The sequence below is a fragment of the Sceloporus undulatus genome, chromosome 9, assembly GCF_019175285.1.
Source record: "Sceloporus undulatus isolate JIND9_A2432 ecotype Alabama chromosome 9, SceUnd_v1.1, whole genome shotgun sequence".
Taxonomy (NCBI): Eukaryota; Metazoa; Chordata; class Lepidosauria; order Squamata; family Phrynosomatidae; genus Sceloporus; species Sceloporus undulatus.
In genome coordinates this window covers 33,430,447-33,448,074 of record NC_056530.1, presented here as the reverse complement: position 1 = coordinate 33,448,074, position 17,628 = coordinate 33,430,447, and the positions used below count along the sequence as shown (strand labels likewise).

The window sequence follows — 17,628 nt, the reverse complement described above, 5'->3', positions numbered from 1 at the left end:
CGGAGGTTGCACCAAAGCCACACTCCTTTCCTAAGCACTGGAGTGCAGCTTTGGTGCAGCTTCCGGATTCTTAGGATGCATGCATCATTTAAACAGCATTCCTCCAAAGAGACCCCAAGCAGCTTTATTTTGGCAGTCTGTAACAGGCCTTAGAATCAAAAAGTTGGAAGAGACCCTCCAGTCCATCTACCTTGGTCCAGGCCTTGGAGGTAGAGAGGAACTGCTGGACCTCTTACCCTTTCCCTTCACCACTCCCTTCTCCTTTTGTGTCATGTCTTTTTAGATTGTAAGCCCAAGGGCAGGGAACTGTCTAATTAAAATGATTGTATGTACAGCGCTGTGTAAATTTACAGCGCTTCATAAATAAAGGTTAATAATAATAATAAGAAGAAGAAGAAGAAGAAGGTTAAGAATAGGGAGGGCAGCTATGAAAGAACTAGAAAAGCTCCTAAAATGCAAAGATATACAACTCACCCCAAAAGTTAGAATCATACAAGCCATTGTTTTTCCTGTTACCATGTATGGATGTGAGAGCTGGACAATGAAGAAAGAGGATATGAGGAAAATCAAGTCATTTGAACCCTGAAAATGTTCACCTCCTAGGGATGATGTGCACATAGACTGTAGTAATAATGTTTATATTGTTTTATAATTGACTGGTAATCAATCTATGTCTGAAATTCTGAGTTGTGAAATGTATGCATTGTAATGCTGATTTTAGCTGTTGTGCTCCTGCCTTGATCCATGGGGAGAGGCGGGAAATATAAATAAAGATGTTATTATATTTGTTGTTTGAGCTGTGGTGCTGGAGATGAGCGCTGGATGGCCAAAAAGACAAACAAATGGGTCCTAGAACAGATCAAGCCAGAAATCTCCCAGGAAGCCAAGATGATAAAGTTGAAGTTGTACTTTGGACACATCATGAGAAGGCAGGACTCATTGGAAGAAACAGTAATGCCAGGAAAGGTAGAAAGAGAGGAAGGTGTCAGGCTAGATGGATGGACTTTTTTAGGGAGGTCATGGGTATGACTTTGCAAGACCTGAGCAGAGCAGTGGAGGACAGGGAGTCTTGGAGATGTCTCATCCACAGGGTTGCGATGGATCAGTATCAACTTGAGGGTGGTTGACAACAACATAAAATGGTGTCCCTTATATCACAGAATCTTAGACTTGGAAGAGACCCCACAGACCATTCAATTCAACCCCCTGCCCTGCAGGAACTCACAATGGAAGCACAGATGGCCATTCCGCCTCTGCTTAAAGACCTCCAAGGAAGGAGGCTCCACTACTTTCCGAGGGAGTAAACAGCTCTTACTGTCAGGAAATTCCTCATAATGTTGAGCTGGAATCATTTTTCCTGTACCTTGCATCCATTGTTATGCGTCCTATTCTCTGGAACAGCAGAAAACAAGCTTTTCCCCTCCTCATTATGACACCCTTCAAAAACTTAAACAGGGCTATCATATCATCTTTGCATCGTCTCTTTTGCAAGCTAAACATACCCAGCTCCCTAAGTCTCTCCTCATAGGCCATGGTTTCCAGACCCTTCACCATTTTGGCCGCCCTCCTTTGAACATGCTCCAGCTTGTCAGCATCCTTTTTAAATTGTGGTGCCCAGAACTGGATGCAATATTCCAGGTGGGGCCTGACCAAAGCAGAATAGAGTGGGACTATTACTTCCCTTGATCTAGAGGACACTATACTTCTAGTGATGCAGCCTAGAATCCCTTTGGCCTTTTTAGCTGCTGCATCACACTGTTGTCTCATATTCAACATGTGGTCTGCTAGGATTGCTAGATCCCTTTCACACGTAGTCTCCTTAAGCCAGGTGTCCCTCTTCTATGCATTTCTTTACCTAAGTGCATTATCTTACATTTCTCCCTGTTGAAATTCATTTTGTTAGTTTTGGCCCAGCTTTCTAATCTGTTAAGGTCATTTGAATTTTGATCCTGTCCTTTGGGGTTTTCGCTATTCCTCCTAATTTGGTGTCTGCAATTTTGATAAGCATGCCCTCTATTCCTTCATCCAAGACATTGATAAAGATGTTGAATAACTCTGGGCCCAGGACAGAACCCTGTGGGACCCCACTGGTCACCTCTCTCCATATAAAATGGTAAAATCAAGGTCTGCAATTTGGAATATCTCTAAGAATATTTTCCAGCAGTGGATGTTTGGATCAGCGGATAAGGAGAGCCAACTGTACTTTGAATAAATAACCAGAAATAAAGGTAATGGGCCTTTTCTCATGGATGGCAGGGGGTGGTTGTTTTGCTTTTGGATCAGTAGCTCCTCCACACACACACACACACACACACACACACACACACACACCGGTACTAGAGGATTTCTTAAGGACCTTACAAAAACAACAACCCCAAAAGCTGCTGACTTGGTTTCCCCCTTCCTCTCACCCGAGTCCATAAGCAAACCTGACATGTTGGAGGTTAACGTCCAGCGATAAGATTAGATCAGAGACCTGTCCTTCACCTCCCTGCTAATAAACTCTGCCCGGTTAGTGAGCTGGAAAGAGCATTTGGAAGATCAACAGGGAATTGCCAAACTTTTAATTATTGGCCTGTTTCCGTGCCTTTTTGCTTCAATTCAGTTTCCAAATGTGAGCAAACAGCCTGATTATATTCTATAATAACTACTTATGAGCAATAATATGGCTGAAAAGGTATATATTACAGTAGTCACACTTCTGTCGCATTTATTTATTTGTCTATCTATAACCCACTGGGTGATCCTGAGCAGGTTACACTCTCTCAGCCTCAAAGGATGGCAGTGGCAAGCCCCTCTGAAGAAACTTGCCAAGAAAACCCTGCCATACATCGGAAGCGACTTGAAGACAAACAACAAAAAAGTCCAATCCACACTGCAGGAATAATCCACTTTGACACTGCTTTAACTGTCCTAGACTTCAGTCTATTTCGATGCATTACAAGGAATATACATTATGCATCTGAGGAAGCAGATTTAAATCTAGGACAACCCCTGCTGCCAACTTTTTTCTTTCACTTAGTCTAAAAGGTGCTACCAGAGCTCTCTGCATACTGTCAAGAACTAGTTAAACTCTCTCTGCAACTCAGTAAATCAGTCCACTGTAGTTGAAAGAAAATGCAAAGCTTTATTTCTGCAGTTGAGGAGAAGTCACTAGGAAGGTATTTTGGGCTGCATCCACACTACAGAAATAATCTGGTTTGTCACCACTTTAATTGCCATGGCTGGATGCTATAGAATTCTGGGAAATGTAGTTTTTTGTGTGGTTTTCAGGCTACGTGGCTGTGTTCTGGAAGAATTTATTCCTGATGTTTCGCCTGCATCTGTGACTGGCATCTTCAGAGAATGCTGGCATGGACGTGTGTGGAGTATACACTCATCCCTCCATATTTGCGGCTTTGATATTTGCGGATTAGATTATTCATGAATTTGTTATCTCTAGGAATCTCTAGGGCCTTCAGTGCAACTCTATGGTCAACTTTAACTAAAGGTTGCACTGAAAGACCTAGAGATTCCTTGAGAGAATACTCCACTAAGCATTTGTAGCTCCTCCAGCGCAGTTTGACTTTGTAGTTTGTTGTGACACCAGAGTGTTGATTTTAGGCTGCATCTGTACCATAGAAATAATCTGATTTGACACCACTTCAATGCTATGGAATGGTTCAATGCTCTGGAATTCTAGACTTGTAGTTTGTTGTGGCCCAGAGCTCTGTGGCAGAGAAGACTAAATATCTCATAAAATTATAATCCCTAAATTCCATTGCATGGAAGCATGATAGTTCAAGGGGTGTCAAACCGGATTATGTTGGCATTGTGGACACAGCCTACGAGTCTGAGGTCGCCCAGTGGGTTTCCATGGCCAAACCGGAATCCAAACCCTGGCCTCCATTGTCCTAGTCCACTGCAAAAAGGAAACCAAGGCTGCATCCGCAGTGCTGAAATAATCCTACGTTGACACCGCTTTAACCGCCATGGCTGAATGCTATGGAATTCTGGGAACCATTGTTTGTTGCCTCACAAGAGCTCTCTGACAGAGAAGCCTAAGTATGTGAAGTCGAAGGCTTTCATGGCCGGCATCCATAGTTTTTGGTGGGTTTTTTAGGCTATGTGGCCATGTTCTAGAAGAGTTTATTGCCGACACGGCCACACAGCTGCCCGAAAAGCCCAGCAAAAACTGAGCCTAAGTATTTTACAAAACTACAACTCCCAGAATCCCATAGTATGTGCATAGCCTTTTAATTCTGTTACATTTTTAATGTAACTTAATGAATCCCATTGTGGAGAAAAGCAGGATATAAATCCTGGAAATAAATAAAAATAATAATAAACAAATTGTAAATGGTTTTAACTGTTTAAAATGTGACTGTAATGTTTTTGTTTTTAAATCTTTGAGCCGCCTTGAGTTCCAAAGGCGGTGTATAAATGAAATAAATAAGAAATCATAAATTGAGGCAAGGCAGTTGGGGCCAGAAGCAGTTCAAAACAAAAGCCTGAGGTGCCCTTTCCTATTTTCCCTCAGCGAGCCAAGATTGACAGGCGCCACGGCTACATTTCCAACCAATGGAGGCTCAGCGAGGAGCACAAACCCCGCCCCTAGATAGACGGTCAGCCAATGAGAAGCCTGGGTTTAATTGTGGGGGCTGAGGGCGTTTAGAGCTGGGGATGCCCGTTTTTAAAATGGCCGTGGATGGGTTGCCAGGGCAACCTCTGCTTCCTGGGTCAGAGGTCAAAAGATGCCCAGTAATGGCGGCCCTGTTTCAGGGAACAGCCTGGGCTGATGCTAGAGCCTAGTTTTGGGACCGAGGCTGTGCTTTTTGGGGGGCAGCAGCCTCCAGGGCCCGACTTTTGGCTTTAAGGGGCCCTGAGCCCCACAAAGCGGGGAAAAGACCCTCCCCTGACTGTCCACAACACAAAGAGACCCCTTCTTGGCTCCTCTGGGGCCCATTGAGAGGCCCTTCCCGCCCATTTCCTGGTTATGGAGGGGGCTCCTGACCCACCAAGCCCCCTTTGCTGACACCCCCTTTGCCCAAAGGGACAGGGAGCCAACAACCCCACGAAGAGAGGAGCTCTCCTTCTCAGAGAACCCCCAAACCCCATGCGCTTGGTGGTGCTGTGGGGGCAGCCCAGAAGCCATGGGGCACCTGCTCTCCCTCAGGCCAGGCCCAAGGAGGGCCCCTCGGCGAGGAGAGCAGCCCCTGGGCAACCCTGGCAGCTTCGACGAGCTCCACCGGAAATGCAAAGGTAAGTATGCATAAGAAATCATAATACAGTAACAATACGGAGAAATGTAAGGCGGAAAAACAGAATGTGCAGATATAGGATGCAGGACACGTGGCTGAATGAAACTACATGCGAAAGGGATCTAGGAGTCCAAGTAGACCACAAGTTGAATGTGAGTCAACAGTGTGATGCGGCAGCTAAAAAGGCCAATGCGATTCTAGGCTGCATCAATAGAAGTATAGTCTCTAGATCAAGGGAAGCCATAGTGCTGCTCTATTCTGCCTTGGTCAGGCCTCACCTGGTTCTGGGCCCCACGATTCAGAAACTATGTTGAGAAGCTGGACAGTGTCCAAAGGAAGGCCACCAAAATGGTGAAGGGTCTGGAAAGTATGCTCTATGAAGAGCGGCTTAAGGAGCTGGATATGTTTAGCTGGAGAAGAGAAGGTAAGAGGTGATATGACAGCTCTGTTTAACTATTTGAAGGCATTAGTGATACCTTTCTTGGCCAACCGAAATGCGCAATACGTTTGTTGCAAGCTTTCGAAGCTCCATGGGCTTCTTCATCAGGCAAGATGCTACACACCAAACAAGAGAAGAAGAAAAACATTTGGAGATGTTAGATTTGTGAGATGTTTATAGCTTTGGTGTTGCAATAAACTACAATTCCCAGGATTCCCTAGCACTGAGCCAGGACAGTTAAAGCGGTCTCAAACTCAAACTGGGTTATTTTTATTTTGCAGCATTTGAAGTAAGCGGAGGGGAAAGTGGAAGGAGAGTAAATTGAGGCATTTTAAGAGCAGCTGAAAAGGTAGGAGGTCAGAAAACTATTCAGGGCTCTCCCTAGCAGCTGGAGGGTATGCATTTCAAGAACTAGAATTCAAAGATATAGCCTTAATCTGTAGCATCAGTACATAGAGAGATCTTGTAGCACCTTTGAGACCAACTGCAAGAAAGAAGTTGGCAGCATGAGTTTTCCTAGACTTCAGTCTACTTCCTCAGATGCATTATGAGGAATAAGCATTTCAAAGCTCCATGATTTCTTCATCAGGTGAGTTGTTACAAACTAAACAGGAGAAAGAAAAGCAATTGGAGAGGTTAGTCAGATGCCTGTATCTTATAAAGATGTTATGATGGGGAGGATCTCTTTTGCAATTGCAGGCATCCTGCTTCTGCAGTTGGGAGATTTTCAAAGTCCAGGAAATTTAAAGTCCATTTGCATCTCAACAGGGACCCCTCTTTTGCAATCCAAAATGCCTCCATTCCAGGCCTGTTTGTAGGCAGAGAACAATGGATTCCCCAAGAAGTGTCCATGTTTTTGCATCAGGAACATTTTGGTGGCATAGAAGTAAAACATGCGAATTCAGTCCAAATTTAAGAAGAAGAAAAATTACCTTGGTTGACGGTCCCAGTCCACAGGCTGCTCTTCATGGTTCCCCTGTTGCAGCTACAGTGTGGTATCTCACAATACAAAAAACACGCAGGGGTAGTTGTGCTGGTCATTGGTGACCAAAATGACTTCACGCTCTGTGTATGCCTGCCTCTTCCATTTTGTTCCACTCTCTTACTTGCTCACTTGTGTGAAAAACAGCAACTCCTGTTTGCTTTTCCACTTTTACCATCTGAATGCTGAGAGCTCCCTTATTAAGGGAAGGGGAAGATTATGAGACATGAAAAGGTTTTCCCACCCACCGTTTTGGACTATCCTCCCCAGAAAGTCCAGCTTTAATGTCTTTGGAGTCAGAACGAGACATTTCTGTTTTCGCAGGTACTTTAAACTATGGTTTAAGTGAATAATTCTTACTTACAATTCTATACGCATATGCACTTAATTCTGTTTTATTTTTATTGTAATCATGACTTATTTTTAATTTTTTGTTCTGTGTTATAACCAAAATAGGGTAATCTTAGGGTAGGCAACTTAGGCCTGTTACAGACTGCCAAAATAAAGCTGCTTGGGGTCTCTTTGGAGGTATGCTGTTTAAATGATGCATGCATCCTAAGAATCCAGAAGCTGCACCAAAGCTGCCCTCCAGTGCTTAGGAATGGAGTGTGGCTTTGGCGCGACCTCCGGACTCTTAGGACCCATGCATCATTTACATAGCATACCTCCAAAGAGACCCAAAGCAGCTTTATTTTGGCAGTCTGTAACAGGCCTTAGTGCTCTCCACAAGTTATTGGGAGTAGCTCCCAAGGCTGTGGCCAGCATAGTCAATATTGAGGGATGATAGGAATTGCAGTTGCCCAAACAAAATGTGTCCTGATTGAAAAATATGTATGGATTTGCTACTGCTAACAAGGCAATCTAAGAAGGAGCTAGTATACCAGTTGCTACTTAAGGACAGTTAGAAATAAATAAAAATGAACCTTTAAGCACTGTTTGACTTTCTTTTCTCAACCCCATCATGCTAGAAGTCTTCCCCCAGCAGATGGAAGGAGTCAAACTTATCATAAATAAATCTTTCAGTAGCCATTTTCAGGTATGTATCCTTGTTACTGTTAACTATTCTAGATTTTGATATCCTGTTCTGCAAAGTACATAACTGAGGCTATCATGGTGGAGCAGGGGGGATGGATGATGGAGGGACAGAATAGGAGTGAGTGTAGGGTGGTGGTGATTTTTTAAAGAGAGAAAGCAAGTTGGCACTGTGCTTCCTGCCATTTCAAAAGCTGCAGATCTGGAGATTCTGCCTCTCAAACGTTCTGACTAGTAATATTCTTCTCAAGGGGAAGGAAAATATTTCTACAGCAAAGGGGATAGTCTGGTTAAGAAAAATCTACTGCCCTAGCTACTTAATGTTGTTGCATGTCATCTTTCTCCAGGTGACTCACACCATTCATATGAGTACAATTGGCCAATCAAGCTACCACTTCAGTACAACGTATGCAGGTGACCAGCAGCTAGGCCCAACAGAGGTGAGTAGAAGACATTTTATGACCAGGGTGGAATGGAGAAGAAGGGATATGAGAATTGCCCTGCATAATTCTAATTCTTGTGAAAGATGTATCAGCCCAAAATCATGAAGGAAACAGAACATGGATTTTCCAGTTCCAAACATGGGTGAGGTGTGCAGAAGGTTGTTGTTATGGGCCTACAAGTCATTTCTCCCTTATGGTGACCCTAAGGCAAACCTGTCAGGTAGTTTTCTTGGCAAGGCTTGGTCAGAGTTGGTTTGCCATTGCTTTCCTCTGAGGCAGAATGTGAATTGCCCAAGATCACCCAATGAGTTTTATCATCAAGCTGGGATTTGAACTCTGGCTTCCCAAAGTCTTAGCCCAGCACTCAAAACTATACCACACTGACTCTTCATGCTGAGAGTTGGAAGGATATTTTTAGCATCTATGAATGTACATGCAATGCACTAGTGCTGTTTTTAGTGACTGAGAGTGAAATTTTCAGTGACTCTGGAGAAGAGTGTATAGGGGCAAATCCCAGAGGTGGTTTTCAGCCAAGAAAGGTTTAGTGAGAGCAGGGGAGATGGAGGAGGTGAATGGCTGTATGAAGGTCACACAATTTTCATCCCTATTGTGAAAATATACTGGTTCTCTTACAGCAATCTCTGTGTTCACTGACTGTCCAATTGATTGTTGATTGAAAAAGCTTATACTGTAGGAAACCTGTTAGTTTCTTGCAGCAAGGACAATAGCCATGTGATTCTTGAAAGCCTAATATTTGCCTCATACAGACAGGCCAAAATAAAGCTGCTTCGAGTCACTTTGCAAATATGCTGTTTAAATGATACATGCGTCCTTTGGTGCAGCTTCCAGACTCTTAGGATGCATGCATCATTGAAACACCATACCTTCAGAGTGACCTGAAGCAGCTTTATTTTGGCCTGTCTGTATAAGGCCATAGCTATCCTTTTGACAGCCAAATTAAGCCACTAGCTTGGTGATAAGTTTGCAAGTCAGGCACGCCTGCCCTGCCTCTTTCCTAGCTTTCAGAATCCAAAGAGTGCTCAGCAATGGCGCCTCTTCATCCTGGAGAGAAGTGACCAGTGGGGTGCCACAGGGTTTGATTCTTTATCAGTGACTTGGATGAAGGAATACAGGGCATGCTTATCAAATTTGCAGAGGACATCAAATCAAATTAAGGGGAGGACAGGATCAAAATTCCAAATGACTTTAATAGATTAGATAAGAAAGCTGGGCCAAAATTAACAAATGAATTTCAACAGGGAAAAATATAAAGTACAGCACTTAGGCAGAAAAAAAATGAAATACAGAGATGGGGGACACATGGCTTAGTACATGTGAAAGGAATCTAGGCGTCCTAGCAGACAACAAGTAGAATATGCATCAGCAGTGTGTTACCAAAAGCTAAAATAAAATAAAAAGCAAAGTGGACTATTTCACCCTCTCTTTCTCTTGCTCCTCATGCCTATAATTACACATTGTTGGCAAACTTTCTGTAGTGATGGCTCCATCTTGAACAATACACTGACACTGAATATCCCAGTTGACTCTTGCTTTCTGGCTCATTTTTCTCCCTCTTTCCTATGCAGGTGTTTCCAACACTTATTGGGGATATTAACAATGTTGGCAGCCTCAGTGCTCAAGCGCTGTACCTTCTAGCTGACCAAATACGAACAAAGGCTGTATTCCAGGTAATGTTTCTCTTGTGATTGTTGCAGGGAGGGCTATTCAGTTGTTGTGCTTTCCCCTTCTGCCCTCATGTTCTGAAATGGTACAGTCCAAGCATAGGTGTACCACCTCTGTCAAAACTAGGCCGTAAACCTATTGTAAATACATCCATGCTCACCTCTTGCCCCATTTATGAATTTGTTCCAGACTCAGCAGTCCAAATTTGTGACTTGGCAGTTTGATACAGAATACCGTGGAGATGACTACACAGCCACCCTAACACTGGGAAATCCTGACTTGATCAGCGAGTCGAGTGAGTGAGTGCCAGTTTTTTACAGGGGTTTAACTACTTGCATTGTGTTTGTCTTTTACTTTCCTTTTGTTCTTCAGCATCCTGCTATGCTCCTTAGTTGCCAGGTAAACCAAGGAGGGAGGCAAGGAAATGGAAATAATTGTGTATGTATTAGTGATGTGCCTCTACATCATATTTATTTCTTTTGGAAGAACAAATAATGAATTCAGTTTCCCACCCAATGTGAAAACAGTGCAAGGAGAGTTTTCCACAATGGATTCCTGCCCCCCACTCCATGGCCACATGGCCAGAGGAAGATGGAGGGCAGCCAAGGATTGTCCAGCTGTGTTCTGATCAATAGTGCAAACATTTTCTAGGGTCCTCCAGTGCACTTGGAGGATGATGTTGTTGTGCATGTGGCTACTAGGTGGGTGATCCTCTGCTGGCCATGTTGGGTAGGGAATAGGAAATTTGTGAGGAAGACCTACCTAATTTGCCTCAATTCTAGGTCTTTGATCCAGGGCTTCTTGTCAGGGTAAGAGTGGGGGCATTAAGAGTTGTCCTCCCTGGGGTTTCTTGACCTCCCTAAGAATTCCACCATTTTTATTACACGAGTCTCTGGAAATTCTTCCTATATGTTGTGTGTGTAGATGTAATGGGCAGGTTGCCCCACCTGGCTTCTCTTGGAACATGAGTGTGCTTCAGAGACTGTTGAAGGCACACTCAGAGCACACTCTGGTTACACACTAGTCTCCAATTCCACCACTGAAATTTGGCAACAAGCCACATCTTTGATTTTTTTTTAAAACTAACAGGAAATTCTTAATTTAAAGAGTTTTCTATGGCTCCTATCATCCTTACCAAGCATAACCAATGGGGAAGGATTCTGGGAGGTTATGATCTGGAACATCTGATGGGTACTAGGGGCTGAAACCCTTATGTTAGTTTTGTCCCTTTCTGTAAATGCTTATGTCATGACTCTTTATTTGGAGGGGATGGTCTGTTATCTAGTAATATGCTAATAGCTTCCAAGTGATTGTATGCATCTCTTATTAAGGAGTGGGCAATCTGTGGCAACCCAGATGCTGATTGCAACTCCCATCAAGCTTAATCAGCACAGGCAGTGGACAGGAATGATGAGCATTGCAGTCTAATAGCATCTGAAGGGACAGACGTTCTCCACTCCAGTTTTAAGTGGATGAGGAAAAGGCAGGGCCACTTTATGAGCAATGAATGTTGACTGTGTGTCCCTCTCCACAGTTATTGTAGTTGCACATTTCCTGCAGAGTGTGACGTCACGGTTGGTCCTAGGGGGTGAAATGGTGTACCACCGGCGACTGGGTGAAGAGGGTGCCATTGTCACCTTAGCTGGGAAATACACAGGTTGGTCTCTTTTGCTAAAAAATTAGAATGTATACTCTTAAGAGAGAGCCCCCTCCTTCCCACACCCTCCTCTGTTATGTTCTGCCAATATCTGTGTAGGTTTTTTTTTTAAAAAAGAGCTTTCCCAAAGAGTCAATTTCTATCATAAAATGATAATTCAAGGAGCTTTCACATAAAGACTCAGCACACTAAAAATTTTTTACTCAACTGGATAATGTCAGTAAGGGGCAAGGTAAAACCTGCAACACAGATCTGAATTTTAAATGTCAGATGAGGCTTTTAAAAAACTAAGTTTAAAAGAAACTTTTTTTTTTTTTTTGGGAGGGGAATCCTCTGGAAAAAAGCAGAAGGAAGTGGGAGGAGAAAAAGGAAAACAAATAGTATGGTGCAGTGACCAAGACTGGAGACCTGGGTTTAAATTACCACTCTGCATGAAGTTCATTGGGTGACTTTAGGCCAATCGTTTTTCCTTTTCAGCCCAGCAGACTCCGCAGGGCTGTTGTGAGGATAAAGTTGGTAATAATAATAATAGGAAGGAAGATCATCATGTGTATCTTTTGAGTATCAACAGCAAATACATTTCTCTACTGCTTATCAGTGAACTAACACTCCCTAAGTGGTTTACAATGTGTAAGCCAATTGCCCCCAATATGCTACTCATTTTACCAAACTACAAAATGATGGAGGGCTGAGTGGACCCTGGAGCCCTGTCTGTGCTCAAACTCACAACCTTGTGACTGTGAGTGGCTGCAGTGCTGGTATTTAACCATGGTGCCACCAGGGCTCCTCAAAGCAGTACCTTGGAGAGAAAGCAGAATATAAACGTAACTCATAAATTATTTAAAAAATAATTTCTTAGACTTCTAGCTTTTTGCACCAATAAACCATTGTGATAGAAACTATTCAGCAGGCAGATGCTAAAATGGGTGGGAAGATGTGTCTTTCCAGGTGTTCTTGGACTGCAGCTCCCATCAGCCCAGCCAGTCAGACAAGGGAGAGGCTATTGGGAGTTGCGGTGCAATGACATCTGGAAGGCTATATGTTCCCCATCTGATGTAATATTCCATGTAAACTATTAAGAGTTCGTATGGAATATTGTAATAGGAGGAAATGGACTTTGAATGTAAGTGACTCCATACTGGACACTCCCCTTTGGCACTTCTTAGCTAGAAAAACAAAATTTAGGTGGAGGCTATATCACAAATGTGTTCCAGTGCTACAGTCTTTCCTTCTTCCCCATTAATAATGCCCCAATTTCAGTGTGCTTTTTTCTCCCTTTAGCTCTCAAATGGATAGCCACACTGAACCTCGGCTATGGTGGGGCACACGCAAGCTACTACCATCGGGCCAATGACCAGGTGAGGCAAACAAAAAGTTTTCTTCTCCCCACATCTCCTTAGTTGCTTGATCCCAACAACTTGTTAAGTCCAACATCCTTAGTTTTTTGTGGGTTTTTCGGGTTATGTGGCCATGTTCTAGAAGAGTTTATTGCTGATAGTTCACCAGCATCTGTGGCTGGCATCTTCAGAGAATGGACCTGGAAGAGAGTGGGTATATATATACTGTGTGAGCCTGGGTGAGAAGGAGTGATTCCCATGTTATTCTGTGTATTGTTCTGTTGTTGATGGCAGAGCTTCAGGGTGGGAGGATATGCAAAAGAGAATTAATGTCTGCTAATTGGTGATCATTGTCTGCTGGGGGAGCCTCTGACCCTGAGTGGTTTCTTATTTGCATTTGCTGAGTCCTGCTAGCCAAACTTTATTTACTTTGATGGTTTCTTCTTTCCTGTTGAAGTTGTCCAAGTGTTTGTGGATTTCAATGGCTTCCCTGTGCATTCTGACCTGATAGTTGTTGGCATGGTCCAGAATTTCAGTGTTTTCAAACAGCATTTTGTGCCCAGGATGGTTTGTAATGTGTTCTGTTACTGCTGTTTTTTCTGGCTTACCCAGTCTGCAGTGTCTCTCATGTTCCTTGATTTGTGTTTGGACACTGCGTTTGGTGGTCCCTATGTAGACTTGTCTGCAGCTACATGGTATGTGGTAAACACCTGCGGCTGTGAGAGGGTCTCTCTTGTCCTTTGCTGATTTTGGATTTTCTTGGTCGGTTTATAAACCATTTAGAGGTTGTGGCCACATAGCCTGAAAAACCCACAAAAAACTATGGATGCTGGCCATGAAAGCCTTCAACTTCACATCCAACATCCTTATTTCACTTCTTTGCAGATCCAGGTTGGGGTGGAATTTGAGGCAAACACTCGACTGCAGGACACAAGCTTTGCTTTTGGTTATCAGCTCACATTGCCCAAGACCAACATGGTTTTCAGAGGTAGGTAAGCCAGCAATAGGGGATGTTCACCTTGGAAGAAGTTGTTTTGGACTGATACCCAGTAAATGATGCTGAATTGCAAGTTCCATCAGCCCTATCTAGCTAAGAACAGCTAGAGGGTCAGAAGTTTCCCATCACTGCTTTGAAGCCTTTAACAGGCCCTTCCTCCCATAAACCTGTGTTTATTGCCTGTTATAGAGCTCGAAAAAAAATCAACTTTTGGGCTACAATTCCTAGAATCCCCATAGGGCACATTGTTTGGGAATTCAGAGCATTGCGGTCCAAAGTTACCAAGCTCTGCTCTGTTGGCTTCTCATGGGTGGAAGGCTGTACTTTCCCCCCTTATAATTGTATTCCATTTTCCATGAACTCAGTTCTAAAGTTGTTCCAGACAAACTGTTCAGCATTTAAACTTCTGCTTCTTCAAACATAATCATTTAAAAGTGTTGATATCTTATAAGCAAACTATAGTGAAGTTGTTAATGTGATATTGAAATACATTATAATCATGGCAACAGTATTTTCTTTGTCTTGAGAACCAGTTTGGGCATGATGTATTGTAGAAAATGCAGTCCATAAATAAATTGATTGGCTATGAGTGGATAGGACCATATTTTCAGACAGAGGAGAGGATTTCTAGTCTCTTGTCTCCTCTTTTTTGTATTTCTCAAAGTGTGAATACTTTACTAAGACCAAGACTGAGGCTCCAAAGCCTTTCAAAGGTGGACAGAAAACAGGTAGAGGAGATTCCTGAAAACATTTGTTGTCTGATAAGAAGCTGAGATGGGTCTTGTAAATTGTGGGGAGGCTAGTGTTGCTTTTTGAACCTTTCATTTTCCTCTCCCAAAGGTTTCCTGGACAGTAACTGGTGTGTGGGGGCTGTTCTGGAGAAGAAGCTGCCACCTCTGCCTGTCACCCTGGCCTTGGGTACCTTCCTCAACCACTGGAAGAATCGGTTCCATTGTGGGTTCAGCATCATTGTGGGCTGAGTGTCCTGGGAGCTTGTCTCCGCCACAAGAGAGGCCTTGGGATTAAACAAGTGTGATACTGCTCGGTAGGAAGGACCTGGCTGCATGTGTGTGTGTGTGTGTGTGTGCAGGTACATTGGGGCAGCTCACCCCAAACTGTTTTGCAGCAGGCAGTGGTGATATGAACCCTGCTGTACCTTGTGTCTGAGAGTGTCAACACTGCAACCCTGCCTTCAGGAGGCCTATCATTTTTTTTTCTTTTTGATATTCAAAATGATATTTGATGTTGGACAATACCCCTTGCTCCTGAGACGTGGCTCTGGATCATGTGCTAACTGGTTTATGCAAGACATTCACTGCAGCAGGGATTCTGATGCAGTGGCAGGGCGGGTTGCAATAGCTCCCTTCGGAGAAGAACGGATGCCTTTATTTACTAAGGCTGGGGGCTATTGGCCACAGTATTTCCAAATGGATTTAGCAATCATTGTTGTCACTGCTCCAGGTCTGTGTCAAAGCTCTGAATTTCAGAGGCCACAATCAGGGTAATAACCACCTGGCATGCCATGGTGAATTTGTGGGCACTGTGCCACATGGCTTACCTAGGACTCTGATGAAGACAAAGATTGTGGCTTCAGTGTAATGGTTACTTGGAATCCAATTAAAACCATGTTTGGGGGGTTCATCACCCCCTCAAAAACAAAGAAATGTCTCATTTGCAGTTATTTGATAGGAACCTAGAGTTCTGTTTCTTGATGTTTAACCAGCTGCCTTGAACCGAAACACTTCATGTGGACATGTATGTCTAATCTCTTAATAAGTCTAAAAGTGTTGATTGACGATGTGAAAGAGAAATCAACACAGCGGAAGAAAAGTAACTCCAGTCATTTTAAAATGTTTATTACTGAAATGCTATAAAGGGGGTAGGGGAAAGGACCTCTGCTGCAAAGCATAACAGTTCAGTGTATCAAATTACAGCGCTCATGCACTCAAACAAATTGGTGTTAGCAGCATCTGAATAGCTGATGCGCAGTCACTTATCAAGTTTACCCCATTTCCCTTGAAATTACAATAATAATACATGTTTCCATCTCTAGATTAGCATACGGCCTTCTTAACAAGGCGAGCTTGTATTTAGAGAGATCTTGGGAAATGTCTAACAATTTGTAAGCTGCTCTGATAGCCTTTTGGCTTAAGAGAGCGGAGTATAAATATATTATTATTATTATTATTATTATTATTATTATTATTATTATTATTATTAAACTAACTGAAATAAAGATGTTGGCAGATAGACTTCAGTCTACTTCTTCAGATGCATATAACATACATGCATCTGAAGAAGTAGATTGAAGTCTACAAAAGCTCATGCTGCCAACTTCTTTCTTTCAGTTGCTCTCAAAAGTGCTACAAGATCTCTCTACATACCGATTCTACAGACTAACACGGCTATATCTATAAATTCTACCACTAAGGTGAGCTTGTGACTGTCTACCAACGTCAATCTGTTTGAAGGGTTCTCACCAGAGGCTGAAAAGCCATAAGCAAAACCTAGAATCAGAGTTTGAGGAGACCACAAGGGCCATCCAGTCCAATCCCCTGCCATGCAGGAATACAGTCAATGCACTCCTGACAGATACCATCTGACATTTGTTTAAAAACCTCCAAAGAAAGACACTCCACCAGATTCTAAGGCAGCATATTCCACTGTCAAATAGGTCTTACTGTCACGAAGTTCTGAATGTTTAGGCAGAATCTCTTTTCTTATAGTATGAGAAGTAAAAATCTGGTTAACAGGCAAGACAGTGCTGAGATGGCTAAGAGGCAGTGTGCTATATCTTGCAATCTGCTATGTTTTGGTACCTATACAGATTCCACCTAATGATTGATGTTGTAAATGTTGAGGTGGAGGCACTGAACCTGTTAAAGATAGTTTTCCCATGACATGAATGTCTAGTCGTAACCCACTGTAGCGGTCGGTGCTCATCTCCGTTACTAAGCCAAAGAACCAGCTTTGTCTAAAGATGACTCCAGAGGTTATGTGGCCATCTTGTCTGCACAGAGTGCTGTTGCCCTCCCACCAAAGTGGTACCTATTTATCTACTTCCTTTTGCGTGCTTTCAAACTGTTAGGTTGGCAGAAGCTGGGACTAGTGACAGGAGCTCATCCCATCATGCGGCACTTGGGTCTCGACTGCCAACCTTCCAATCGTCAGAATTAGTATCTGAACCACTGTTACCACAATTATATTTCCAAGGGGAGTCCAAAATGCAAGCAGCTGTTTGCGGCTGTTTCAACAAACCACTTCTGGCAGTTTGAATTTCATTAGCAGCCCATCTTTTGTAAAGCCAATAAGTCTTGTTGCCCATTAGAGACCAGGTTGTACCATAATGTTTTGCATTACAACAGAGATAGCTCATAACTTACAAGACAGTATCTTAGACTGAGGAGTGACATGATTGCACTCCTTAAGTATTCAAAGAGCTGTCACAGAGAGAAGGTGGCAAGTTTGTTCTGTGCTGCCTGCTCCTATCCTTTGATAGGATCAGGTCTAATGGTTTTAAGTTTTCATAGAATGGTAGAGTTGGAAGAAACGGCAAGGACCATCCAATCCAACCCCCTGCCATGCAGGAACTCTCAATCAAAACGTCCCCGACAGATGGCCATCCAGCCCGTTTAAAAACCTCTAAGGAAGGAACCTCCACTACACTCCGAGGAAGGAATGTGTTCCACTTTCGAACAGCCCTTACTGTCAGGAGGTTCCTCCTAATGTTGAGGTGGAATCTCTTTTCCTGGAGCTTGCATCCATTGCTCTGGGTCCTAGTCTCTGGAGCGGCAGAAAACAAGTTTGCTCCCTCCTCA

The 17,628-nt window shown here is 43.3% G+C and overlaps 1 protein-coding gene across 2 annotated transcripts; it reads left to right on the top strand.

Annotated features, from left to right (window-relative positions):
- The first annotated feature begins 4,683 nt into the window (after positions 1–4,683).
- Positions 4,684–15,462, top strand: TOMM40L (translocase of outer mitochondrial membrane 40 like). Of its 2 annotated transcripts, none has more exons than XM_042441031.1 (9): positions 4,684–5,241; positions 7,630–7,697; positions 8,041–8,133; positions 9,723–9,824; positions 10,009–10,114; positions 11,354–11,476; positions 12,758–12,834; positions 13,699–13,801; positions 14,651–15,462. In XM_042441031.1, exons 1-9 carry the CDS (start codon positions 5,133–5,135, stop codon positions 14,788–14,790), a joined length of 921 nt encoding a protein of 306 aa, XP_042296965.1. In that variant the 5' UTR covers positions 4,684–5,132; the 3' UTR covers positions 14,791–15,462. The 2 variants fall into 2 exon arrangements, with proteins under 2 accessions (XP_042296965.1, XP_042296966.1); XM_042441032.1 differs by lacking the exon at positions 4,684–5,241 and adding an exon at positions 6,010–6,028.
- Positions 15,463–17,628: the final 2,166 nt, after the last annotated feature.

Coding starts and splice junctions, on each gene's coding strand:
- TOMM40L (XM_042441031.1), top strand. CDS start 5,133: ATGGGGCACCTGCTCTCCCTCAGGCCAGGCCCAAGGAGGGCCCCTCGG. Junction 5,242..7,629: donor GCTCCACCGGAAATGCAAAG/GTAAGTATGCAT, acceptor CCATCATGCTAG/AAGTCTTCCCCCAGCAGATG. Junction 8,134..9,722: donor AGCAGCTAGGCCCAACAGAG/GTGAGTAGAAGA, acceptor TTTCCTATGCAG/GTGTTTCCAACACTTATTGG.